The sequence below is a fragment of the Phocoena sinus genome, chromosome 9, assembly GCF_008692025.1.
Source record: "Phocoena sinus isolate mPhoSin1 chromosome 9, mPhoSin1.pri, whole genome shotgun sequence".
Taxonomy (NCBI): domain Eukaryota; kingdom Metazoa; phylum Chordata; class Mammalia; order Artiodactyla; family Phocoenidae; genus Phocoena; species Phocoena sinus.
The window spans coordinates 56,319,704-56,347,197 of NC_045771.1; the positions used below are offsets into that span (position 1 = coordinate 56,319,704).

The 27,494-nt window shown below is 36.8% G+C and overlaps 2 protein-coding genes across 14 annotated transcripts in view; one reads left to right on the forward strand and one right to left on the reverse strand.

Moving 5' to 3' along the window:
• Nucleotides 1-26,832, reverse strand: part of KRIT1 (KRIT1 ankyrin repeat containing) — a 37,041-nt gene extending 10,209 nt beyond the window's left edge. The window contains exons 1-14 of one of the 8 annotated variants that reach the window (XM_032642440.1): nucleotides 26,738-26,832; nucleotides 26,390-26,574; nucleotides 24,500-24,544; nucleotides 21,935-22,059; nucleotides 20,834-20,993; nucleotides 17,402-17,494; nucleotides 16,110-16,239; nucleotides 14,876-15,119; nucleotides 14,550-14,665; nucleotides 14,177-14,320; nucleotides 7,640-7,796; nucleotides 6,344-6,451; nucleotides 3,850-4,006; nucleotides 2,683-2,834 (exon numbers count right to left, since the gene is read on the reverse strand). In XM_032642440.1, coding sequence (XP_032498331.1) covers nucleotides 2,683-2,834; nucleotides 3,850-4,006; nucleotides 6,344-6,451; nucleotides 7,640-7,796; nucleotides 14,177-14,320; nucleotides 14,550-14,665; nucleotides 14,876-15,119; nucleotides 16,110-16,239; nucleotides 17,402-17,494; nucleotides 20,834-20,993; nucleotides 21,935-22,059; nucleotides 24,500-24,509 — 1,596 coding nt within the window. In that variant the 5' untranslated portion in view covers nucleotides 24,510-24,544; nucleotides 26,390-26,574; nucleotides 26,738-26,832. Of the gene's footprint in view, nucleotides 1-2,682; nucleotides 2,835-3,849; nucleotides 4,007-6,343; nucleotides 6,452-7,639; nucleotides 7,797-14,176; nucleotides 14,321-14,549; nucleotides 14,666-14,875; nucleotides 15,120-16,109; nucleotides 16,240-17,401; nucleotides 17,495-20,833; nucleotides 20,994-21,934; nucleotides 22,094-24,499; nucleotides 24,545-26,389 lie in introns of those variants that run through there. The other 7 variants (XM_032642441.1, XM_032642446.1, XM_032642445.1 and 4 more) reach the window with 7 other exon arrangements.
• Nucleotides 26,833-26,872: 40 nt separating this feature from the next.
• ANKIB1 (ankyrin repeat and IBR domain containing 1) overlaps nucleotides 26,873-27,494 on the forward strand; it is a 103,866-nt gene continuing 103,244 nt past the window's right edge. For 2 of the 6 annotated variants that reach the window (XM_032642434.1, XM_032642437.1), the window contains exon 1: nucleotides 27,372-27,424. The gene's annotated coding sequence lies outside the window, so the exon portion shown is untranslated. Of the gene's footprint in view, nucleotides 27,425-27,494 lie in introns of all 6 variants that reach the window. The other 4 variants (XM_032642438.1, XM_032642439.1, XM_032642435.1 and 1 more) reach the window with 4 other exon arrangements.

Consider the following 27,494-nt stretch of genomic DNA (forward strand, 5'->3'; position numbering starts at 1 on the left):
AGTATCTGTTTGAGTTCTTGTTTCCTTTAAGTATATACCTAGGAGTGGAATTGCTGGATCAAATGATAATTCTATGCTTAGTTTTTGGAAGAACCACTCAACTATTTTCCACAGCAGCTGCACCATTTTACACTCCTACCTACAACATACAAGGGTTCCAATTTCTCTATGTCTTCATCAAAACTCAACATCTTCTTTTATAAATTTTTATTATTACAACCATCCTAGTAGGTGTGAAGTGGTTTCTCATTGTGTTTTGATTTGCATTTCCTTAATGACTGATAATGCTGAGCGTCTTTGCATGTGCTTGTTGGCCACTTATATAACTTTACTGGAGAAATGCTATTTAAGTCCTTTACCCAATTTAATTGGGTTGTCTTTTCGTTGTGGAGTTGTAGTTCTTTTAATATTCTGGATAGTAAACACTTATCAGATTTATGATTTGCAAATATTTTCTTGCATTCTCTAGCTTGTCTTTTTCTTGACAATGTCCTTTGATTTACAAATGCTTTTAATTTTGATGAAGTCTCATTTATCAATTTTTTTCTTTTGTTACTCATGTTTTTGGTGTCATATCTAAAACTCCAAGGCCAAATCTAAGGTCATGAAGACTACCCATATATTTTGTCCTAAGAGTTTTATGGTTTTGGCTTTTATATTTAGGTTATTGATACACTGAGTCAATTTCTGATGTGGTGTGAGATCAGGGTCTAATTTTATACTTTTCGCATATGAATTTCCAGTTGTCCAAGCATCATCTGTTGAAGAGGCTATGTTTTCTTCATTGGATGCATTTGGCATCCTTGTCAAAAAGCAGTTGGCATGGATATATGGGGTTACTTCAGGACTCTCAATTCTATTCCACTAGTCTATGTCTATCCTTATACCAGTACCACATTGTTTGGATTATTGTAGCTTTGTACTAAGAAGTTTGGAAATGTGAATCCCACAACTTTATTCTTCTTTTTCAAGAATGTTTTCGCTATTCAAGGCCCTTTGCAATGAATTTGGGGATTGCCTTTCCCATTCCTGTAAAAACGTCTGTTGTTAGGGAATTGTGTTGAATTGGTAGATCACTTTGCTTGTATTGATGTCTTAAAAATATTAAGTCTTCTTATCCTTGAACATGGGATGTCTTTCTAGTTACTTATGTCTTCTTTATTTCAGCAATGTTTTTGTAGTTTTCAGTGTACGAGTTTTGCAGCTCTCTTGCTAAATTTATTCCTAGGTATTTTATTCTTTCAGAAGTTATTTTAATGGAGTTTTTAGTTTCCTTTTTTTGGGGGGGGGAGTGTCTGTGGCTGGTTATAGAAACAACTGATTTTCGTGTGTTGAGCTTGTACCCTACAACTTTGCTGAATCCATTTACTAGCCCTAGTAGCTTTTGTGTAGATTCTTTGGAATTTCCTATATACAGGATAATGTCATTTGTGATCAACAGAGACAGTTTTACTTTTTCCTTTCCAATCTGGATGCCTTTTTTTTTCTTTTCTTTCTTTCCTTTTTTTTGGGCGGTGGTGGTTGGGGGAGTGTGGCTCATTGCTTTGGTTAGAACTTCTAGCTCTTTGTTAAACAGCAGTAGTGAAAGCAGGTATCCTTGTCTTGTTCTTAGGAGGAGTTTTCAGTCTTTCACCACTGAGTATGTTAACTGTGGGTTTTTCATAAATGCCATTTATTACACTGAGGAAGTTCCCATCTATCCTAGTTTTCTGAGAGTTTTACCATGAAAGGCTACTGGATTTTGTCAAATGACTTTTTTACCTTTAGTTTGATAACAGAAGAGGGACAATATGAATAGTCAGGCATAAAACATTTACCAAGTTTGGACAAGGTCACTGAAATTTTCATGTGCTAAAATTTGTTTAACCTTGTCTGTTTAATATTTTCTTGAATAAAGAATCTGGAAATTGTGTATTTTTTCTTCACCAAATTTATGAGAGCCTGGAAATTTTCTTTTTCCCCCAGTTTTCACAGCTACCACTGTATTTAGATTATCACCTAGTTTAACTTGTAACATCTCCCTTAGGTTTCTTCCTTGTCCAGTCGTCCCTCAGATGACATTATTTCACTTCTCCTCTAAAATTTACAGTAATTCAAATCCAAACATAATTGTTTGGGACAGACCTTTTTTTAATCAAATGTAAATTCCATTCTCATTTTTTACTATCTATATAGTTCTCTGTTGAGTCAAAAACAGCTATTTACCGACTGTTGAGAATAACTTTTTAATGTCCCCTTTGTAAATATAATCTTCTCTATCCAGAATGTTTTTTCTGTTCTCCCCTTACACCAATGCATCTCTTTGCTCCTTTGAAACTTATGCAACTGATTAGCCCTTTATTAAGTTTATCTGACACTGTACTCCCTTTCTAACTACTCTAAAATTTTTTTCTACTCTAAAATCTTTCTCCCATCTGGCTGGTAATTCTCTTTAGGATGGATTCTCTGTTTCTTTTGTATTCTAAGACAATGGAGGTGGGGAAATGGAAAAACCAACCAGGGGCTTTGTAAGTAGATTGACTCAAACTCTACCACTTAAAACAGGGATGTAAGGATTGAACAGAAAAACAGAAATAAAACCTCCTGTAAAGGAAGAGTACAATTTTTGCCTCTAGTGCTTAAAACAGGAACTCAGTAGATTCTGAACATTTAAATGACTGTAAAAAAGATTTCTGAGCAAACCTTTTTCTCAACTTCCAAAGGAAGTCTCACATCTCTTCTTAGGAAAAGCTGTGGTGTCTCCCTTTGGGGATCCAAATTAGTCAATTCAGCAAGTATTTCTGGCCAGTCACGAACATGTTGCAATGGTTTATGATAAGGCTTGAGTTGAAGGCCTGAAAAACATCTTTCCTTTTATAAATGATAATGTAAAAATGAACCAATTATATCAACACATAGAAACTTTTTATCAAACTCTCTGTACCTAAGTACTGAACACACACAAATTATAGGTCTAAATTTAAATCAATATTGACTTTAATCAACATTACTACCCAATTTGAAGTTAATTGTTTATTAAGAATATAAGAATTATGAAACTAAATCTGAAAATGAATAAAATTTATCAAATATATTTAAGATCCTTAATTCCATGATAGCCTATTTAATGAGAAAATCAGTAGAATTTGGTGTTTAAAAAAATACAATTAAATCACTAGATAACCAATCACAACCACCTCAATGAAATCCCTTATGTATCTGCAATACTTTGTTTGAGAGATAAATCTATAATGACATTGGGTCGAGTTTAAATAACAAAGATCTGATAGAAAACCAATATACAGAAAAAGAAAATCTGTATTATTCTGAGATGAGGTGAGCACTGAAAATAAAGGCAAGTTGGATGAGCACTACGTTTAACAGCATTCAAATCAAATTCACTGCCAAAGAAAAATGTTTTGGTTTTTATCATTTCAAACATTGTACGCGGGCTTCCCTGGTGGCACAGTGGTTGAGAGTACGCCTGCCGATGCAGGGGACGCGGGTTCGTGCCCCGGTCCGGGAGGATCCCACATGCTGCGGAGCGGCCGGGCCCGTGAGCCATGGCCGCTGAGCCTGCGCGTCCGGAGCCTGTGCTCTGCAGCGGGAGAGGCCACAACAGTGAGAGGCCCGCGAACCGCAAAAAAAAAAAAAAAAAAAAAAACCCCATTGTATGAACAAAGAGGGGCCAGGAGGAAGCAGAGGCTTATGTGTTTCAGCAGTCTGAACATAAACAATCTGTATGAAAGAGAAGAACACTGTCTCATTTGAAAATTTAAAAGTCAATAATAATTGATGCTATACTTAAGTTTACCAACCCTCTCAAAAAGGAATAATCAGGTTTATACAACAGAATAACAAATTTCTTACTGAGATTTTCTGAACAGATCCAAATAGTGAAATATTGCTGTGTTTCTTGAGAGAGACGCATTCCTTCCATTATCTGCTGCACTGAGGTATTATTTCCATGCTTCAGTTCTACAGAACGGTATGATCCATCCATTCTGTATATTCGAACTTTTTCATACTAGGACAAAGAATGATAATAAATTATGCAACCTGGTTATAAATTATACATCCCAATACAATAAAATGCTTTAATTTCAACTTCATCTGCTTAAAAACAACTTCAAGTGAGAATCTTCTGGCAGTATTTTATTTATTTATTTTTGCCTTGCCATGTGGCTTGCGGGATCTTACTTCACCAACTAGGGATTGAACCTGCACCCCCCCTGCAGTGGAAGCACAGAGTCCTAACCACTGGACCTTCTAGCGATATTAAAAAAAATTTTTTTTTCATTATTTATATTTTCTAACATGTTTTCCTCTGAATATTCCATGGTCAAATAAGTTTGAGAAACTAAGGCAAATGGGTTTTTAAAAAATATTCAACTTCAAAATCTTCTGAAAGGATATTTTAAAGCCATTAATGTACAATGTAAACATCAAATGGGGGATATAGACTTGGTTAACTAAATCTGGTGTTAGTCAAGTACCTCGTGAGTTTAGTGAGCCACAAATTAGAATGTAGAAATGTGTACCAGCAATAATTTGTCCTAAGAGGAATCTGTGATAGAAGACTTTGCAGATAAAAGTTATGAAACAATGGACCATGAGCCAGTTTCTTTCCTCCTGTTCAGAAAATCCCAGAGAGAAATGATATTCTCAATACATTTTTATTGTTATAGGAAGTAACTGATGCCACCAAACAACTTCCAGGACAGTTCATTTTAGATAAAAGTACTTAATTCCTTTTATACATTCAGATATAAAAATTATATAAGAAATAAAAATGTGGTTTTTTACAAAATCTATTTATTCATTTTTGGCTGTGTTGGGTCTTTGTTGCTGCACACGGGCTTTCTCTAGTTGTGGAAAGAGGGGGTTACTCTTCATTGCAGTACACGGGCTTCAGCAGTTGTGGCTCGCGGGGTCTAGAGCACAGCCTCAGTAGCTGTGGCGCATGGGCTTAGTTGCTCCACAGCATGTGGGATCTTCCTGGATCAGGGCTCAAACCCGTGTCCCCCTGCATTGGCAGGCAGATTCTTAACCACTGTGCCGCCAGGGAAGTCCCTAAAAATGTGTTTTAACTATACAAATAGAAAACAAATTGCAACGAAGTATAACATAAAGGTGCCTGTACTGCTTATCTATTTCTTTGCTTTTGTCCTGTACTCAGGGAATAGTGTTTTGACAAAAATGTGTATGAATGTGTGTAATTTTCCTTAAAGGCAGAGGTCATTTACTGAATAAATAAAGAATATGTATTCTTGGGCTTCCCTGGTGGCGCAGTGGTTGAGAGTCCGCCTGCCAATGCAGGGGACACGGGTTCGTGCCCCAGTCCGGGAAGATCCCACATGCCCGCGGAGCGGGTAGGCCCGTGAGCCACGGCCGCTGAGCCTGCGCGTCCAGAGCCTGTGCTCCGCAACGGGAGAGGCCACAACAGTGACAGGCCCGCGTACGGCAAAAAAAAAAAAAAAAAGAATATGTATTCTTTATCACATCACTTTCAGCATTTTATGGTGTTAAATTTACAAAAATATTCAACAAATACTCATTGCCTACTTAATAGAAATGTCTGGAAAGGCTCAAACATATGGGTTATACCTGTTGGTATAAAACTTTTATCCTTTATCAGTTGGTATAAATCCTTTTATCTGGTTTTCAAGTTTCCAAACAATTTTTAAACTGGTAACAGTTTTAACATCACTATAACTTTCAGGCATAACTGAGTTTTTTCTAATTGTTAATTCTTCTCTATTTTAATGTCACTGCTAATTATTTTGTACGTAAGTAGGGGGAAAGGCCAGGTTGAACTGGCAGAATAAAAGACTTAGAAATCTCCTATTTTAACCCATTCATTATCTTGAGGAGGAAGATGAATCTGTAATAGATGACAACTTGCCGAAACTAAATTACCAAATGATGTGTAATTATTATTGGGTTGGCCAGAAAGTTCGTTCAGGTTTTTCATACGTTATGGAAAAACCCGAACAAACTTTTTGGCCAGCCCAATATTTACAAATATATTACTTAGAAGGCCTAAGTAGAGAGAGATGCTCCAATGAATAGGTTAAAATTTGTAATCAGCATACCAAGTATACAGATTACACTGGAAATTAATTTTAACTGATCAAAAGATTTATTTATGCAGTTTTATTTTGATATGCAAGAATAAATGTCCAAATGTTAGGGATGATAACAAATTTAATACCTATGAAGTCTAACCATGAGGTTTTATAAAAGCAGGAAAGAAGCCATCCATACATTTATATCCTTCCACCCTTGACACAAATCCTCAAATTACTTATCAATTTAAATACAATGCTTGGCTCTAATTAGTATTTATGAAGATAATTCTTACTGGTTTGTTAATGGCTTCCTTCAACAATTTTGCAGCTTCTTCCCAATTATTTTGTTTGTTTTCTTCACAAATATTTAAAGGAGATCTTCCTTGTTGGTCTGTTATGTGCTAGAAATGTGGGGGGAAAAGAAAAGGTTAAAGATAAAAGGCATTACAAATGTACAAATAAGGGAAAATATCACAGTTTCATTACGAAACTATTGTCAAGTGTTAAGTACGTATTAAGCAAACTTAGTGCATGCTATACTTAAACATGAACTGCCAAAGATGACTCAAAGCACTAATCAATGTGATTATTGTTTTTCAAAAGTTCTGATTATAGGGCTTCCCTGGTGGCGCAGTGGTTGGGAGTCCGCCTGCCGATGCGGGGGACGTGGGTTTGTGCCCCGGTCTGGGAGGATCCCACATGCCGCGAAGCGGCTGGGCCCGTGAGCCATGGCCGCTGAGCCTGTGCGTCCGGAGCCTGTGCTCCGCAGTGGGGGAGGCCACAGCACTGAGAGGCCCGCGCACCACCCCCCCCAAAAAAGTTCTGATTATAGTAACAACAAAGGTTTTGTTAAAGCTTTTTTAAAAAAAATTTATTTATTTATTTATTTATTTTTGGCTGCGCTGGGTCTTTGTTGCTGTGCACGGGCTTTCTCTAGCTGGGGCGAGTGGGGGCTACTTCGTTGTGGTGTGTGGGCTTCCCACTGTGGTGGCCTTTCTTGTTGTAGAGCACGGGCTCTAGGTGTGTGTGCTCAGTAGCTGTGGCTCGCAGGCTCTAGAGCACAAGTTCAGTAGTTGTGGTGAATGGGCTTAGCTGCTCCGCGGCATGTGGGATCTTCCCGGACCAGGGCTCAAACCCCCGTCCCCTGCATTGGCAGGTGGATTCTGAACCACTGCACCACCAGGGAAGCCCCAAAATACTTGTTAATACAAATTCCAAAATATCCTTTTCCTTCTTAAAGGTATTTTTGAGAAAATACACTATAAAGTGAAAAGAGGTTAAATTTTATGTAACATTCTGTAGATGCATGGCAGTGATGGTTCCAAAACAATGTAAATGTACTTATTGCCGATGTACATCTAAAAATGGCTAAAATGGTAAATTTTATGTGAGACGTATTTTATTATAATCTAAAAAAGCATGTACAAAAGCAAAGTGTATACATAAATATTACTTATTCTATATAGTAAGTGAAATTTGTTTTTATTTTTCAGCTGACCTCTCAAGTGTATAACTTAACATTTTAGTGTCATTGTTATTCACTGTTTGATCATTAAAAAAAAAAAAAAAAAGCCTGGAAAATAACTTACTCTGTCAACTTCTGGATGGTTTAGGAGAATCTGTACTATTTCAGCATGTCCTCCTCCAGCAGCAAAATGAAGAGGAGAACTAAGTTGTCCATTTAAAAGGTTTGGATTGCACTTTCCTTTCTCTAACAATATGCGAGTGGCTTCAACTTTTCCATACCTATAAAAAAATAAAACACCTAAAAAGTCACCTGAAATGTTTGAAAAATCCAAATTTTAGACAATATCTAAGATTTTTCTAGGGCAGAGAACAAGCAATGAAGACACAGATGTAATGTTTTCAGTGCTTAGGGATTTCTTATGAATTACTCTGATTCAGTTCAACTGTTTCTATTTCTGATCAACTGGGAGAAAATATAACCTCACATACAAGATAGAGTAGATGACAGAGAATCACTATCACACAAAATACAATACAAAAATTATAAATTAGGGAGATAAAATTTTTAGCCAAAATTCTTTTCAGAAGCAGAAAGTAACCCATAAATTTAATGCTTTTTACTCAGCCCTGCCTTTGATTTACAAAATAGGCCCAAAGATGTAATTCTCCACATAGCTGCTGTATGAGGCAATGTGGGAGACACAAAGATATGTTACAATGAACCGTCTCTGCTCTGGTAAAGGCTTATAATGTAATTAGAGAGGAAAACAAAAACATGAGATAAGTTACATAACACTGTAAAATTTAAGCAACAGTTGAGGAGAACAATCAAAAAATATATATTTGTCAAATCATAATAGTATATAATTAATGCTTTAAAAAATGTCGGAAAACGAAGATAAGATTTCAGTCTCAGTTCTGAAAAGTGTTCTGATAGAAGAATAATTTGAACTGGATTTTAAATAGGAAGAAGCTGAAGAGATGCTGAAGAGAAGTAAATATTCTAGATAGTGGGAAAAAGAGTACAAGGAATGTGCGAGACATAGTGAGTCCACCATTTGGTTATAAAGACTTATATAAGGTCGCAATCTAATGCAATGGTGGAAAGGTAATTCATTTTTTGGAAATAAATGGGTAGAAGGGGAAAGGAAATTTGCTTTTAAATATGGTGCATTTGAGGGGAAAATAGCACATCTTTAGAACTAATACGGTTTGCTGTCAACTTTCTTCCCCTTCACATACCCTATGGTTTTCCTACACCCTGAACCTGCTAATTTAATTGTATCCTAGCCTTCTTATTCATGACTATTTTGCTCATGTTCTTAGCTATTCTTGAGATGTCCTTTTCCCCCTCCTGACTTTGTTTAGGTTAAGTTCTATTATTTCTCTGAAACAGTTTAAAATCTACCTCCTCTATATTCCCACTACATTTTACCACTTCAGTTTTTAACCTCATTTTATCTACTTTTATAGGGGACCAAAATGTATATATACATTTCTATCAGCCTGGAAGCTCCTTGAAGGTTATGTCTTTGCATTCTCCAAACTGCCTTATGTATATAAAAAAAAAAGAAAAAAAAAAGAGTGACTAAATTGTTCAGTTGGCAATTGAAAATGCAGACTTGGTACTCAGGAGGAAGGCAAAGGCTTGAGATATCTAAGAATATGCAAATTCATCCAACTGAGAGGAATTACTGTTAAGGCTGGGAGGAATGGATGAAATCTTTCTGAGAGAATTTTGAGAAAGATGAACATTTTAGAACAATGAAATGCATCTTGAAAAACACTTTCAGGATAGGAAAAGATACTAGGGGAGCAATTCAAGAAGTAATAATAAAAATAATTAATATAAACCTATTCTGTATGATTCTTTAAAGTTTTCAAGGTACTTCCTTATATAATTACTTAATATAATCTTCACAGCAAATTACGATGCAGGCAGAGATATTTCTAGTGCACAGATGAAAAAAATGAAGCTTGTACCAGTTAAGTAACTTGCCCAAGGTCTCATGGTTACCAGCCAGTTAGAATCCAGTTTTCTGAATCGTGGTATAGCTGTTTCCATACTATAAACACATGCTTGGGTCACAGAATGGAGACCCGTATTTCAATAATAATAATAATGGTATCAGTTATATCTTGCATTTGTACTGACCTTTACTATAGCTCCATTATAGCTGTCCTTTCAACTGCAATTTGTTCCTTGAACAAAGGGGTGGTCAACAGCATTTAATGCAGCAGAGCAGGGAAAGAGATTAAAAACTCAGAAAAGGTTAAGAAGGTTCATGAAGAGTGAAAAAGAGAAAGCAGTGTGTGTGGCCCCCTTACCATTGAAGTCTGGCTATGAAAGGAAGGGAATAAACAGGATAGTGGCCAGAAGAGGCAGCAGGTTCAAATTAAGGTTCTTTTTCAAGGAGGGAGAAGAACCATGTATGTTTGAAGACAAGAGGAAAGAAAGTGCAGAAAAGTAGGAAGTGAATTTAATGGGGAACAAGAAGGATTTTTCATGCAAACTCTATGATACAGGAGAGAGAGAGATGGGAACAAAAAAATTGACTGGGGTGGAGAAGAAGGACATTTCTGATGGCGTCAACTGTCTTTGAAAATAGGGGGTAAAACTATCTGATGAGAGTAGAGAAAAAAGGTAGTGGAAGTTTAAGTGCTTAAGAGTAGAAAGATTTAGAATAGTTTATAGGGGACCAAAAGGCTGCCAAGATGAATGAGACAAAGACAACACACAACTGGCTACAGTGAAGGCCCAAATGAAATCAGATGGAATAATCTGTAGGGAGCCAAATCATCATAGTTCTAAAGTACTCTTTAGCAATGATATGAAGCCTGAAGGTACTATCAGAGAGAGAAGATACTGATTTGAAAGAGGTGAGAAAATATGAGATGTCAGTGAGACTTTTACTGAGTGGCTGACAAGTTACCCATAAGGGGAGAAAGTCAACTTAAATAGTTTTGGAAAATGGTGATTCTAGTAAAGAAAATTTTTAGGCACATGTCATCAGTATGAGAATTTTTGAAGCTTGGAGTAATCCTAGGAGTGATTTAATTAAGTGGTCCTCAAAGAGCGATCCAGGAAACTCTTTGATCTCTGAAATCTTTTCAGGGTGTCCTCTTGGTCAAACATATTTTCATAATAATACTAAGATGTCATCTGCCCTTTTCATTATCATTTTCTCATAAGTGTACGATGGCGTTTTCTACAAGCTACCTGACATGAAAATTGCAGCAAATTAAAGGCAGAATCAGATGTGAGAATCCAACTATCTTCTACAAGGCTAGACAGTAAAAAGATGCAAAAATGTAAAATAATGCTACTTTTCTCATTAATTTTTTTGTTTTTGGAAAATAAGGGCATATTTCATAAAACTGTTATTTATGTTAATATATGTTTACTGTTATTTTTAAATGAATTAAGAAATCCTTAAAATATTTTTCAGTTTAAACTTCTAATATAGTAACACTAGATATACTTCACATAAACCAAAGCTATTTGGGATCCTGTAATTTTGAAGAATGACAAGGAACCCTAACACAAAAGTTTGAGAACCACTGATCTAATAAAACCCCTCATTTTAAAGATGAGAAAACAGAAAAAGATGGGTAAAACATCTTGTCTAAGCTTATAAAGATAGGCCCCAAATCCCAGTCTCTTGATGAGATAGCCCAGTATTCCCCTTCTCAATCCTTGTACCAGTTAGTGAATAAGAGTACATTTCCAAGATAAGGTAATTTATGTTCTTTACTAAACAGTTAAATCAGTCTTCATTCAAATTCACATGAATCAAATTATCTATCTTATTAAAAGTATTGCAGGACTTTCCTGGTGGCGCAGTGGTTAGGAATCTGCCTGCCAATGCAGGGGACACGGGTTCGAGCCCTGGTCCGGGAGGATCCCACATGCTGTGGAGCAACTGAGCCCGTGCGCCACAACTACTGAGCCTGCACTCTAGAGCCCGCGAGCCAAAACTACTGAGCTCACACGCTACAACTACTGAAGTCCGCGCGCCTAGAGCCCATGCTCCACAACAAGAGAAGCCACCGCAATGAGAAGTCTGCACACCACAATGAAGAGTAGCCCTCGCTCACCACAACTAGAGAAAGCCCGCGCACAGCAACCAAGACCCAATGCAGCCAAAAATAAAAAGTATTGCAAGGTGACCTATACTACTAGTGGTGTATTAAACTTGGTTATTATTTCCAGCTAACAGAAACTAGTTTTATTGAAGGATAAAACTCTTCCTTGATGTATTGCAGTAATACGACTTTACAAATAAAAATACAACAGGTAATGAATTTTAGATTCAGACATCAAAATCTTTAAATTTTTATAACACTTTAATAACAGACAACATTTTTTGAGTGCTTATTACTGCCAGGTACCCTTCAAAGCATTTATTTGCATTTTCTCCTCTAATCTGAGGAGAGGCACTAAAATTAAGCTCATCTTTTAGATAAAGTAACAGATCCTTAGAGACATTAAGTAATTTGCTAAAGGCCATACTTTTAGGAACTAAAAGTTTCAGTTGGGTCTGAAACGTAGGTACATTCCAAAGCACATTAAATACTATACCATACTTCTGTTTTTATGTAATAGGCAGTTGAAAATATTACCATTCTTTTAATAGAGAAGAAAAAAAGGCCCTGCCGCAAAAAGGGCAACAATATAGGCAAATATAAATTTGGGATTCCTAAGCTAAACTTTACTGCCTCTGTCTTTTTCAATTCCACAGTGTACTTTCTTGGAGTTTGAACTATATTCTCTACCTCTTTTTGTTTAGCTCAACAAAAAGCATGTGATTTCTTCTGGTACTGCTGCTGCTACCAGTATCTACCAGTAATCTGAAGAAACAACTGTAAGTTCAGTGAAAGAAGATTTAGGGTAACTCTTTCCAAACCTGAGTATAAAAATTCCCTGTAATGGTAAAACAATTAAGAATACATTTATAGAATAAAAGATTATATTTTTAAGGAAACAGAATAAAAATTAAGAGCATATTTATTTAATAAAGGAGCATATTTTGAAGGAAACAGCATATTTTTAATGGAGAAAAGATATATATTAAAAGCAACTATATTTAGCTACTAGATCAGAAATATTGATCAATAAGCTATTTGATCACAGTGAAATAAAAAGAGTTTGAGTTGAAAATGATCTAATTAATGTATTTTACATATAGATAATAAACTAAGATGCAGAGAGGTAAAGTAAAGCAGCAGTAACCTTTCTGGCACCAGGGACTGGTTTCGTGGGAGACAATTTTTCCATAGATGGGGGATGGTTCAGGCGGTAGGTAACGCGAGTGACAGGGAGCGGCAGATGAAGCTTCGCTTGCTCGCCTGCAGCTCACTTCCTGCTGTGCGGCCCGGGGTGGGGGGGGGGGGCGCTAACAGGCCGCGGACAAGTACCGGTCCACAGCCTGGGGGTTGGGGACCTCTGAAGTAAAGTCACTTGCTCAACGTCATGCAGCTAAAAAGTTGTGGACTCTAACAGGCCGTAAATAGTGCAGGCACTTCTTAAACTAGCCAAAGAAGTTCACTTTAAACAGTAAGTCAAAAGCAACTTTCCCATAAGAAATAATGGTAAATAACTTAATTACATCCTTTCTAGAGGACAGGCTACAGCAAATAGTTAACTACTGCTACGAACATAAATTTAAGAATGTAACCCAGGCTGAGGGGAAGAGTTATTATTATGTGAGAAGAGTATCAGAGCAAGAACTACACTGGGCAACTAGTGGAAAGAGCTAACTCCAATCCTGTGAGCTAATCCCTCTCATTAAAAAAAAAAAAAAAAAAAAAAAAAGGAAGGCTTTAATTCTAATGAAAACTTTTGGTGTTTCCTGATACCACAGCTTTCCAAAGAACTAAAAGAATACTTTTCTAACATGATGCAAGGTCAAATCATAAGTAGCTAACACATGTAAATTTTATAAGGATACGGCTTCTCTGGTGGCACAGTGGTTAAGAATCCGCCTGCCAATGCAGGGGACACAGGTTTAAGCCCTGATCTGGAAAGATCCCACATGCCACAGAGAAACTAAGCCCATGTGCCACAACTACTGAGCCTGAGCTCTAGAGCCTGCAAGCCACAACTACTGAGCCCATATGCCACAACTACTGAAGCCCACGTGCCTAGAGCCCGTGCTCTGCAACAAGAGAAGCCACTGCAATGAGAAGCCTGTGCACTGCATCTAAGAGTAGACCCCACTCACTGCAACCAGAGAAAAGCCTGCACGCAGCAACGAAGACCCAACGCAGCCAAAAATAAGAAATAAATAATAACAATAATAAAATAAAATATAATAAGGATAAACAAACATAACACAACTCCAGTACAAAACAATAGAAATTGCAAGGGTGAATAAGGGACGGTGTGCTGTGCAATGGCACTTGCTAGTCATTAGCTATCCTACTGCATGACCTCAGGATGCCTGAAAACATTAATGATACTTTTCCTGTGGGGCAGACCTTGTAAATCTGAATGGTGTGGCACATACACAGTAATCAAAGATTACTACAGAGAAAGCTCATAAGGCAAACATGGTAGAGGAAAAAGTGGCTGGAATGAGAACAGCTTTGAAAAGAAGCACTAACATTTACAAACTAAGGATTCATTCTTTCTAAAAACAAAAGAATAATCTATTTACCAGCATGCATAATGAATGGGTGCCCAGTGGTCACTATCTAATTGGTTGACTGAAAATCTTTCATTGAGAAGTCGGCTTAATAATTCCGAATCTCCTTCACAGGCACTTCGATGGAGAGGAAAATCATCTACCCACTGTCGTTCCCTAATCATTAAAAGAAAAGAAGAAAAAAAAAACAGGCACTGTTGAAATGCATATTGTTTTGAAACAAATGTGACATATCTATGAAAGCTATGTTTCACTGAGCAGCTGTAAACTAAATCATTTATGTAATGATTACATTGCATACTAATTGCATATATCATTTTAAACAGTATTTTAACATTAGAATTAGGTGTTTAAAAAGCAATGTGAAGGAAAACCAGAACAATACTTGTCTTCTGTGACACTGCTCATGCTTCTCTGCCATTTTTCCTGTTTGGGAATTTGGATTTTTGAGTAGTCTGGAGCTCCTAGACCAAAGTATGGATTTATTACCACTTTATCTACCTAGAAAGGGAAAACAAAACAAAACAAAAACAAAAACAGCTTTAGATACTGAGCTTTAGATACCTGACTTTGATGTATAAAAATAGAGCTAAGTACGGATGTCATCTTAATGTTTACAATTAGTAATAGATGCATTTATCTCAGGAAAAAAAATTACATTTGAAATGACATGTCTTTTGAAATCAAAGCCAAAATTCATTCAACTCTTACCCGGTTTGTATATTGAAGATCTGATCCAAACAAAGGGTTGTAAATACAGGTATCTGCTTTCTCTAGGGCTAACATTTTACTCTTTATTTCTAGTGCACTATAGCCCATATGTAGTGAGTTTTCTGTCTGACCTGATTCAGTAGCATATGCAGGGTTTATAACATTAGTTTTTATCCGCTCAAGAGGAGAAGGTCGGAATAAAGCCGGAATAAAGTGAGATTGTGCATGACGTTCATCTAACCACCTGGCAAAATAAAAAGAAGAGGTAGTAGATGTATTTGTTAAAAAGTGAAGATGAAAAAACTAAACTACTATCCAACTCTGATGTGTGATTCTTTCTAATACTACATTCAGATTTTTATAATTTTTTTTAAAAATAAATTTATTTATTTTTAGCTCTGCTGGGTCTTCGTTGCTGCGCGCAGGCTTTCTCTAGTTGCGGCGAGTGGGGGCTACTCTTCAGTGATGTGCACAGGCTTCTCATTGCAGTGGCTTCTCTTGTTACAGAGCACGGGCTCTAGGTGCATAGGCTTCAGCAGTTGTGGCACACAGGCTCAGTAGATGTGGCTCGCGGGCTCTAGAGCTCAGGCTCAGTAGTTGTGGTGCACGGGCTTAGTTGCTCTGCAGCTTGTGGAATCTTCCCGGACCAGGGCTCACACCCCTGCATTGGCAGGAGGATTCTTAACCACTGTGCCACCAGGGAAGTCCCGGGATTTTTATAATTTTAATTAGTGTTAAGTACTTCATTTACTGTAAATAAAAGTTCTGCTATTGGACATAGCAAACTATTTTTTTTAATGCATGTAACATAATAATAATTAAAATCCTTTTCAAAAAACACAAAGCCCTTTAAAAATTTAAACCACTGAGATGTAGGTGACATTAGACCTGCTGTTACAGAAAGAAAAAAGGCATGACAGGTGAAACGACTTGTTCACTGATAAGGGTAAATCAATACTAAATCTAGTTTTATAACAAAGGAATCTTAATTCTTAGGCCAGGGCAATCTTTGTCATTTTCTAAGAATAAACTTAACATGTTACAAGCAAATCAGGACAATCTTGTCTTTGGGGTTTAAAATTTTTATATTATACTTCAAAAACTTACCATTTCTTAATATATATATTATTAATTTTATTATTGTCTTCCAAAAGAATTTCTATCTCTCAGAGCTAATATCTAATATGAACATGTATTTGATTTATTAAAAAATATTTTTAATGGCAGTTCTTACTTATCCAAGGCTATTAACATTCTTGCTGTAAGTGCAGCAAAGTGAGTGCTGGATTCACTACAGACTCGCATAATATCTTGTAAGCAGTAAAAAATTGGGCATCCTGGAGTATACGTGTATTTAGTATTATCTGAAAAAGAAAAATGAAGAATTATGCCATCATATAAAAGGTTTACGACTGCATGATTTTTATTTAAAAGTACACAGTATGTTAAAAAAAATGTTAAGTATAACATAAATTGTTCTAGATTTTAAATTAGTAGACTTGGATTCAAGTGCTGGCCAGCTCTGTGACCTTATCCATTTGGGTGAATGCAGGATTTAGAATCATGGAGGACTACAGAAATTGTTTCCCCTTTTTCTTCCTCAACAATGTTGTAAAATTCTGATTCATAATAAGGTTTCCAGCACCATTTAACATACTGATCTGTTTAACCTAAGTATGGCTGGGGGAAAAAAAAATTCTGTAATGGTAGAGCTGGCTAATAAAATTCGTGTAAGTACTGTGTAGCAGCAGTCTGATGAGATGTCCACAGTGGGTCATTAATATATCATTAGTATTATTACGGCCTTACATGAGGCCAGTACTCTACAGGTTCCAAAGTGATTTTTACATCTAATACCTCACTGAATTCTTCCAGCACAATGAACCAAGTAGGAGCAGATACCTATCTTACAAATAAAGAGGTGAGGCTTAAAGAGGTGATTTGCCCAGAACACAAAATTAGTGGGCTGCATGGTCTGCACTGAAGCTCAATATTTTTTCTATTATTCCAGGATAATAAGATAAATTCCTTGTCAAAGCTCAAATTAAATTTTCATATTAGATCTAAGTTCTTTAAATATTACCACTACTGTTGGGAAGAGTATTTTAGAACTATTACTGATACTTTCTTTTCCCAAATATAAGATAGGTTCTGATCATAATCTGTTAATTTTCCAAAATACATAAATTTTTATTTCTATTCTACCTATATAGCACAGTCTGAAAAATCCCTCATTATAAGCTAAAAACTTTTTGTTTCGATTATGGCTTCCTTCCTCACTTCTTTGTTCTACTTTTAAAAACAGAAACGAAAATATTACTGATCAGTCTGGAAGCCTGAATATTACTTTGAAATCAAACCATCTTTTTAAGTAACAAATTTCTCCATCTTCCATTATCTTAAAAACATGTATTCTATAATAGTATTACAATAGTAACTATGAATCCAAATTCCTAAGTTCCTCAACAGACTTTAGCTTAGCACCTAAGGCATACAAAGATTCATAAGGTGAAACTTAGACTTTACCTTTGACAACTGATGGAACAATAAATAATGCCGCTTCTCTGCCCATCTTCTCTCCATCCAGAGGAAATTTCTTCATTAGTACCACTCGTTTTCCTAATCATTTTTTTTAAGTCAGTAAAGATAAAAATAATGGGCCTTTTAAAATCTTATATATTACCTTGAGAATTAGAAAAAAACATTTTAAAGGCAGTATTAAGAGGAACTGAAATGTAAAAAGTCAATTTTATTATGGGCACTAATAAAAACTGGTAATTCTGGTAATAATGTAAATCATTCTGTGGACAATCAACCAATAGATCCCCTGTTCTGACTCACTAAAAGAGAAGCTTCCTATACGTAGCAAGGAAAACCATCCTGCTAAGGACTGACAGAGTAGCTGAATAGCAACACATCCTGCAAGGTGAACAGGCATACACTTCATTCAGTTGGGATGTAGATGATAAGAGTTTCACTAAAGTCTAAGCTGGCCAAGAAGCGTAGTGTACATAAACTGCAAAGTGTTAAAGTTTAGCAGCTCTTCATTTAATATTCAACCTCCACTCTCAATTTCAGTTTTTATTAAAATCTGATTGGGCTATAAACTATTGTTCTGAATTGTAACCACCATTCTCTTTTTTTTTTTTTTTTTTTTGAGGTTCGCGGGCCTCTCACTGTTGTGGCCTCTCCCATTGCGGAGCACAGGCTCCGGACGCGCAGGCTCAGCGGCCATGGCTCACAGGCCCAGCTGCTCCGCGGCATATGGGATCTTCCTGGACTGGGGCACGAACCCATGTCCCCTGCATCCGCAGGCGGACTCCCGACCACTGCGCCACCAGGGAAGCCCGTAACCACCATTCTTATACTTAGTCTGTTGTTCCTGATTTGGCAGCAAGGGGGCTATAAATAACAACCTACAAGTCTTTCACTCTAAAACCTTTCATATTCTGGATATCTTTGTCATAATTTTTATCAACCCTTCCAATCTCCCCATCCCAAGAAATAGAATCTTGTTCTTGACCCAGGTAGGAATGCCTGGCTGGATGCCTTCTGTGGACAGGTAGATAATATGAGCTCAAGCAGCTTCATTCATTCACAAAATGCTGGAGTCAATATTTGTGATTATTATGGCACATTATTATTATAGCCCCCAAACAATTTTTTACAAAATAGACACTTGTACAAAATGTAAGTGTTAGATACATTCTAATAAATTTCAGAGGCAATATTTCTTTTGTCTGGCTTGAGGTCTTGTCCCACTTAATCTTTCCTGCCTTGCAGCTTCCCTAAATCCAGTTCTGATCCATTGTTTAATTGCCTACTTTGCAAATTATATATGCAACTATGAGATCTGTCATGTGGGGAAAGAAAAGCACTGATTACAAGTTGGGAAATGAGGTTCTAGTCCTAACTCCTCCACTAATGGGAATATGATTTTTGTAGGTGACAACCTATGTTTGCATTTCCATTTTACAGATGTAAAAATGACTATACACTAACTCACAGGACCAATTTAAGAATTTCATTAATAAGTAATTGTGGTAGTGTTTTATAAACTATATATAGCACTGCACAAAAAGGCACAACTACTGCTATTATAAAGTCATTGGTAATTTTCATGTGATGCTTATATAAGAAATCATATTACTCTATAAAAATATTTCACACTTTTAGAAAACCTCAATTGAATAGGATAGTCAGGTATGGCATGGTTCATTGATATAACTGTCTATTTAGTTAAGTAAAACTTCTTTACTTTCATTTCTCTTATTAAAAGCTGCCTGAAAATGTATTAGTACATTCTACTGTCTAAGTATATAAGATATAATTGTGCTAGACATGTTTCAGGGTGCCTATCCACTTGTAACTTCTCCTAAGAAAAACTACCCAGCCCTCTGGGCCGGGGGATATTTTTGTTAACACTGATATCACTTATACCCCCCTGCTTGGTAAATGAACCAAGTGGTAGAGTTTGGCTAATTCAAAGCAAATTATGACTTGTCTATCTCAGCTCAAATATGTGATTTGGAATCAGACTTTGTCTCAGTAATCTGATCTCAGAATAGATCCTGATGACTATAACAATTTAGTGATAGTAAAACAAATCTGGATGAAAATTTATCAGAGAAGTCCAAGACTGAGGTAGAAAAGGCTGACAAATTTGTGGCATCCAAAAGAAGAGCCTTTCCCTTGCCTTGATCACCCACAGGGATAGTCCCCCTTTTTAGCTAAGATCAATTTCTAGATCATTTTATTTAAAAAGTCAATCTGATAATTAGGGAAAGGGGATTCTCTCTGTAGTACTCAGAATGTGTATCAAAGATCTGTAAATTTATGCAGGAACTTCTTATAATCTCGAGTTACAATGCTTAGAGCCCCAAGCCACAAAAACCCTGCAGGCCCTATTGACGAAGTTACCGTTGGGGAGGTAAATATGGTGAATGGTACCTCCAGAAGTTACGAAACAGGCTTAGTTCAGCTATCTCTAGAGAACAACTATCCCAAATAACCAACAAATCAAATTACAGGATTCAGCCTTATCTCTGCAACAAAAATAGTCTCTATAGTGAGAGATGAATTAGACAACTAATCTGTATAAAGATGAACAAATAGAAAAAAACACTAAATAAGCTTTAAAAAACCAACAACTAGGCACAGAGAGGTATGCTTTACCTCACTATCAACAACTGTTTTCAACTGCTGTTTGACTGAAATTAGCTTTACCTTTTTAATTATAATGCCTGAATCCTGGACAGAGTATATAATTTCTGTAACTTCTGCTATATGCTTCTTGTGAGGCCACACCCTGATAAAATTGATCATTAATGTTTAATCAGTTTCATAGGTTATAGATTATCTAATATTTTAAATGAGGCCTGAACCTTTCAGGGTGAATACTTCTACAATTCATTTTGGCTCTTTGAAAATGATCTTCTTCTTGTGACCAAATGGGAAGAAAACCTCTGCTGACTGGTAATTTATAGGACTTGCTCTAATACACAAAATCTTAACTGTTACTTAGTTATGGAGAGAGGTTTATAGTTTTCTCTTGTCCTGGAGTAGAGAAACAAACATAGTAGTTCACAGATACTTATCTAGGGAAATATACTTCTAACAAAAGTAATTTTGTGCTTTCTTTGAATTTTTAAGCCACCCGTTGGCTTCCTCTCTCTCTTGAACAAATCATTAACACAATTTAAATATTTTCAATTTTTTTTTTTACTTAAAATTATCTAAACATTTCAAAAATATTTTTTAACTTAAAAAAATCGTTAAGTTGCTTTTTGAAGGGGGCTTGGCTGCACCTTAAAAAAAAAACCCTAGAAATTTCTGAGTCTTTTTCAAGTTTTTCAAATGAAAAGGAACATAAAAAGAAACTGATTTTAATCTACTTTTTAAAATGTCTTTCTCCACAAGCATTTAAAGCCAACTGTGTTAAAAAGAAAAGTTTCTTACCTCTGATACCCTGGTTTGCAGGAGAAATTGGTTTGGTGGTTTCTACTACATAATCCAATATGCCTTGTGTTATTTCACTGTTGCCTTGAAGTTTAGTTTCCAACAAAACCTTCTTTCTCTTTTTTTTCTGTCCTTCAATGGGAACTTCATGCAACAAAATCTTAGATGAGAAAAATAATATTGAGAGTGTTTAAAATTAAATTTACTTGCCCTAGAATAAGCCAGCAGTCTTTCTTAACCCTAGCTGCATATAAGAATAACCTGGACTCTTTCAAAACAGTATCAATGCACAGCTTCATCTCAGACCTATTAAATCAGAATGTCAGGGGAGTGGGGTCCTGGCACTGGAAATGTTAAAGTTCCCCAGGTGATTTAACAGTGTAGCCAAGACTGAGAACCAGTAAGTCAGAGCACTGCTGAAGCAGTAGTCTCCTCAGAACCCCTGCAGTATCCCTTAATAGGTTTCAGAAAACTAACCTTAAAAAAGCAATTAAAGCAAAATACTAGAGAAGTTAGTTCAAGTTAGATTAGATTAGAAGTATTTTATGATGCTTGAAATCTGCTGCATAGAAAAGATAACAATTCTGCTTTGGGTTTTTTTTGGCAGGGGCCTCAATCATGTTTACTAATATATGTATTCAAGACTACAGAGAAGTAACTTAATTGCCTAAAACTTAATTAAAGGTAAAGATATTTTTTAATGAACTTTTAAAAATAGTTCTTTGGGAAAACAGCCAAGAACAAAATTTAGGTTGGAATTTTGAATAAGCTGAATTTTGCAATTTTTTTTTCAATTTTTGAGAGCCATTCCGTAAACTGTACTAAAAACCAAACTCTCATAAGTTATATAAGTAAAACTCAAATAAGTAACTTTTAATATCTAATAATTTATCCATATCAATGAATAGAAAAATGGTCAAAATACATGTAGCGGAAAAGACATGATGATGGGCAGATCTACGACTGTAAATTCTAGCTTATCAAGATCAAGGTTATCAACAAGAATTTACAGGCTATGGTTATACTTTATATGTAAATAAAAATGATAATGGAGAATGACATTCAATGGTTGAAAATCAAATGTTAGTAAATCGTTCTCACTTCATATGACTTAGCTCTGTATTCCCGAGAATTGAGACTGGCAGCATTCTTTGGCCGAATAACAGCAACGTACGCATCTTCTATGTTTTCTGGATTTCCCATCGCTTTATAAAACAAAGAAATCCCTTGAAAGATTAAATTAAAGGACACATAACCACTCTGAAAAACAATTTAAAAAATAAAATGTTGATTTTTCTATCTTAGAATATACTATGTAAAAAGCAAGTCAGAGATAACTGATAATATGTTACCATTCAAAACCTTTGTTTATAATTTAAGATTACCTTGTCCTTTATTCCTTTTCTATTAAAGGTAGATTTTTGTTTTTTAAAATGGGGATACATACTTTCATAGGTCTTAACAGCATTAAGAATCTGCCTTTTGGACCTATAAAAAGGTGATATGATTATAAAATGTCTTGTAAAAAACATCTTAAAACATTAAAAAAAAACTAAGTAAAAAATGGCTTGAACTAGCAATTTAGAATAGTACCCACTTATTTTCCATAAATTGCACAAGTGAATGTCATACTGTTAATAGTTTGGAAGCTAGAAATAGATAGCTGCCATTGACATTCTTTCCAGAATCTTTAAAAAGAACTTTGATATCTGACATTTGGATGAACTAAAGGATAGTTTATAATTGTCATTGGAGCTGCCTATCACAGACTCAAAAACATTTAGTCAGTTCATAAAAGCTTTCTGATGATGACTTAAGAATATTTCCCACTTCCATTATCAATTCCCTACATAATCCAAAAATTTTCTTCCAAATATATAATATATATATTTAAATATACATACACATGCACACTTTTTTCCCCAGACTAATTTGAAGTCTCCATTAGGCAATTTCTAACAAGTAATTGAAGTTCAAGCACTCTCGGTTGTTTGATAGTTCCATCTCTTCATTAAGTGCTATTATTAATTTTTTTTCATGGCTAGACTAAAACACATCTCTTTGTATTGAATATATTTTATTTGTTTTAAAAAAACTTCCTCTCATTTATATGCCAGTAAATTTCTAAAAGAACATCAAGCAAGGAGTTGCTTTCCTGGCCATGGTGAGATGAACCTTCTTCAGTTTTTTTTAAAGTCCATTAGGCATTAAAATGACCTGTTCATATTTAATGATTTCCTTATTGCCCCAACTCTCATAGAAAAAGAAGAGCTCATTTTCAAGAAAGGTTTTGAATATCTTTTGAGAGGAGATAGAGGACTTTATTGTTTTCTCAACTGCAATTAATAGTCATTTTGAAACCTTTAATTTGCTTCCTCGTGTAATAACAAAAGCCTTTAATTTACTTCCTTCCACTGCCTTATAACTGGAAAATTTCCTTTAAAAGAAATGTTTTTAAAATCGAATAACTTATGACATTTTAAGTAAATGTTAGCCTAAAATTAAAAGAACCATTAAAATTATTGCACAAAAATTATTTTAATTTATAAATTATTTTAAATTATAAAATTTAGTTTTAAATTATAAAAAATTTTATTTTAGATTATAAAAATGTTCACTGATTTAGATCCAGAGAAACTACAGCTATCTCAACAGAGAAACTACAGAAAACATTAGGATTGAGACATTTCATTTTGTGAAAAGTTTTGAAGACATTCATTTTCACTCTATACCTTGTGGAATTATTTTCAGTTCAGTTTTTCCATAAGATCATCTTAAAACCCACCTCATACAACAGCACTTTCTATACTAAGTGAAAAAGATGAGGCTTTTTTCTTCTCAGAATTTCTATTTAGCAATTACTTTTCACCTCAGATTAACAATGACTTCAAGATAATAAAACCCAACAAATTTTGAAATGTATGGATGCCTCCTTGAAGACTGCCAGCCCCCAAAAGAAAGACATTGCATTGTGAATACATTTTGTAACATATATGGCACTATTATGGAAACCCTTTTTTCTACTAAGCACCTAAAAAGAGAAATCAAGTAATTCTTAGTTTTCTAAACACGATTTAAAGCAAACCAATTCCTGTGCTGGTCAACTCATGTTAAAAAACCATCTATTAGCAAAAAGCTTTATTTGTTAATACTTATCACTTCTCTAGAATATTTAGTATTGCACAATACACTCAATTTTTAAAAGATAAACAAATGTGATATAATTTTAAAAAACCATGAGGGTTATAGCATTTTGTTTTTACGCCATTTAATGTTAATGTACCCCAAAGATTCTAAAAATTGAGTTTCAAGAAATATTCATACTTGAATGTTTGAAATATACATATTTCCAGTGACATGAAAGAAGGAAACAAAGGCTTAAGTGAGGAAAAGAACAGAAGCTACTAATATATGAAGGCAAAACTGCTAAGGCAGAAACACATGCAAAAGGATTGGAAGAGGGTAATTTGAGCTAAAAATAAGAGAAAAAGCTATAACTAAAATTTGTAATGTGTTTAGACTGAATTTTAGATAAAGGTTCAAGTGACCAATAGGAAATATGTGGCATTTTCTGGAAAATGCTTAAGAAGAAATGATAATATGCTGCCTAACTAATAAAGCCTTACAAATATGTAGAAGTGGTTTTCAATTGGGAGTGATACCTACCTGGGATCATTTGAAAATCTGTACGGGCATTTCTCGTCACTATGACTGTGGAGAAATGGGGTGAACAGATGCCATTTAGTCCCCATGGGGGGAGGTTTGTTAACATCTTTACTAAAAACAGTCCTGTTGAACAAACTGCCAATAATGTCTTTAATAGAGAAACATTTGCTGTATAGAGTACAGATAGACAAACTTTATTTATTTATTCTGGCCGCACTGCAAGGCTTGCAGGATCTTAGTCTCCTGACCAGGTATTGAACCCGGGCCCTAGGCAATGAAAGGGCAGAGTCCTAAACCACTGGACCGCCATGGAATTCCCCAGATGGACAAACTTTAAAAGTTGTTTGCAATGAAGAAACAGAGAAGATTCAGTACATGAATATAGGTATTGTAAATTTAGTTACCAGAAGTCAAAATTGACAAGATGATTTACAAAGTACATGCTAATAGAAATGACCAATAATGATCAGAAAGTGTACTTCATGAATAAAAACAAAAAAAGGAGCATTATCTTAGGGTTCTGTAGGATGTTCCTGATCCCTTCTCCTCCATCCTTAAGCAATGTTTTTCAACCTAATAAAACCCATGTTATTATGCTTTTAAAATAATACAAGTGCTAACACCTATAATGTTTATTATGTGCTAGACACTGTGCTAAGTGCTTTACATGCATTAACTCATTTTATTCTCCCCCAAACCTGATGAAGTATTATTATTATCTCCATTTTACAGGAAAAAAAAAACTGAGGTAGAGTAGCTACCTGCCACTTCTCCACTCTCCTGGAACAATTTAATATTTTAAAGCATTGTTACATTAGAGAGAAGTGATGGCAACTAAATATCTGTAAGAATTCCCCTACAGAGATATGTTGACCATTAAAAATTTCATCCTTTTGCCACTCAAATTGGTTTATAGTAATAAAAAGAGAGGAAGTAATAATAAAGCAGAATAGAAAATAGTCACTGGTGCTACTTCTAACACAGCTTGTTTTGTCCTTGTCCTTTCAACCAGTTCTACCAATCATCAGGTAGTATCAAAAAGTACCATCGGTAATTTTCAAGTACTTTCCTTCTGTTAAGTGACATTCTATTCTGTAATTTAAGATATTTAATAATCTTCAAATAACTTCTGAATGCAATTATACTAAATCTGGCTAACAGAGAAGGAACTAAGTAATAGTGGAATTGGGAAACAAATGAATTCCTACAAGTATATTTAAGGAGGTTATTTGGGGGAGCATGATTTCATCCGTAGTATATCTAAACATGCTTTATATCAACTGCTACTGTAGTTCTTCAACCCAGTTCGAAGGGGAAACCAACTAACACATTAACTCGGGTTTAAGTCGAAAAGATCATGGAATGAATTGTTTTCCTACTGTTATGAAAACATTTTTGAGTTTTTGACATTTTCCCCAAAATAAGATGAGAACATCAAAGCAGTTAAAAGACATGATGCTGAGAGAAGCATTTGCAAGCAAACTGAAGATACAAAAACTCTCCAAGAGTGAGAAGGGAATCATGGAGGTGAGATCCCGAGTCAGGTCAGCTAGATCAAAGATTTCTGGTGAAGCTAAAAACACCATGGAGAACCGAGCAAAGAACGAAAGCCCAAAGCCTTAAAAGATGGAGAGAGGGAAAGAGAGGAGCGGTGAGCTCCAAGGACAAGTTGTGAATCGCTTTTCCTGAAATGACAAAAATCAACACTCTGCCTAGGTTTTTCCTCCGCCACCGCCCATCAGCGTCCACTAACGGAAAAGGACGTGCACGCCTCTCTGCACCGAGAGCCGCCACCCAAAAAGGGTCTTTGGCGTCTTTGTAATTACTTGTAAGAAGTAAAGTCCTTGCCTGGAAAAACTAGATGTGGATGGAGATAGTTCGGCCTCCTACCTTTCCGTTTCTGTCGCTGGAGTCTGAATCGTGCTCCTCCTCGTCTCACCCGTGCGGGAGGCCGAGGACCTCCCGGGCCACTACATTCAATTCAGTGGGTGGGACAGTCACCTGGGGGGCGGGGGACCGTCACCGCTTTCTCATTTCTCCTTCCCTTCACTTTCCCAGCGGCCAGGCCCAACTTCCTGTGACAGGAAAACAGTCGGTTGCCACCAGAAGCCGCCCGGCGTGTTCGGCTGCCCTCCGCACCCCGCGCCTCGAGAGCTCTGATCTCTGGACTCGGAGAGCCTCTTGTCCACAGGCTCTTTATTGGCCTTCCCTCTCCTCTCAGCTCAGCGCCATACACACCTCACCCCGTCCCCAAACTAGGGGATTCCAGATCTTCAAAGGCCTTAGCTTTCCATCCCGATGCTACCGGGGCGAGGAAATCGCTTCCGGGTTCACGCCCCTCGCAGCCTCGCGGTTGGTGGTGGAAGAACTTCCGGGTCGGCTGCTGAGCTAACTGCCGTTCCTGTCGTTTCTAGCTGGGGCTGAGGGCTGTCTGGGGCAGGTGGCGGGCGGCTCGGGGACTGGGGTGGTGGCGGCAGTGGGCGCGCCAGCGGCTGAACCGGAGGCGGGGGAGGGGAGGGGGGCGGCCCGGGCTGCAAGCGCGGGCCAGGCTGGAGCATGAGCCGGATTTGACCGCGAGGCGGAGGCAAGAGCCACCGCCCCCTCTTCTCTTCCTCCGAGTGAGGCGGCGCGGCGGCCGGAGAGGCATGGGGGGCGCCCGTGCAGTCTGAGCCTCGCCGCAGGCGCTTCCAGCTCTCGCAGAATCCCCCGCGGGCCTCCAGGGCGCACCCTCGGCCCCGGCAACCTTTGCCCGGCGGGCGCACCGGGGCCGGTGAGGAGGGGGCGCAGGGCGAGGAGGGGCGTCCGCCCGGGTGGGTGGGGCGCAGGGAGTACCTGAGGTCACCGGCTCGGCGCGAGAGGCAGGGGCGGCAGAACTGTAGAGCTGCGGAGTCCATCCGACCCTTACCCTCAGTCCGAGAAGTAACCGTAAGTCTCAGCTTCGACGTACCGGTCTTTTTGAGGCTGTCTCAACCTATTTTCGGCTCCGAGTTCAGCG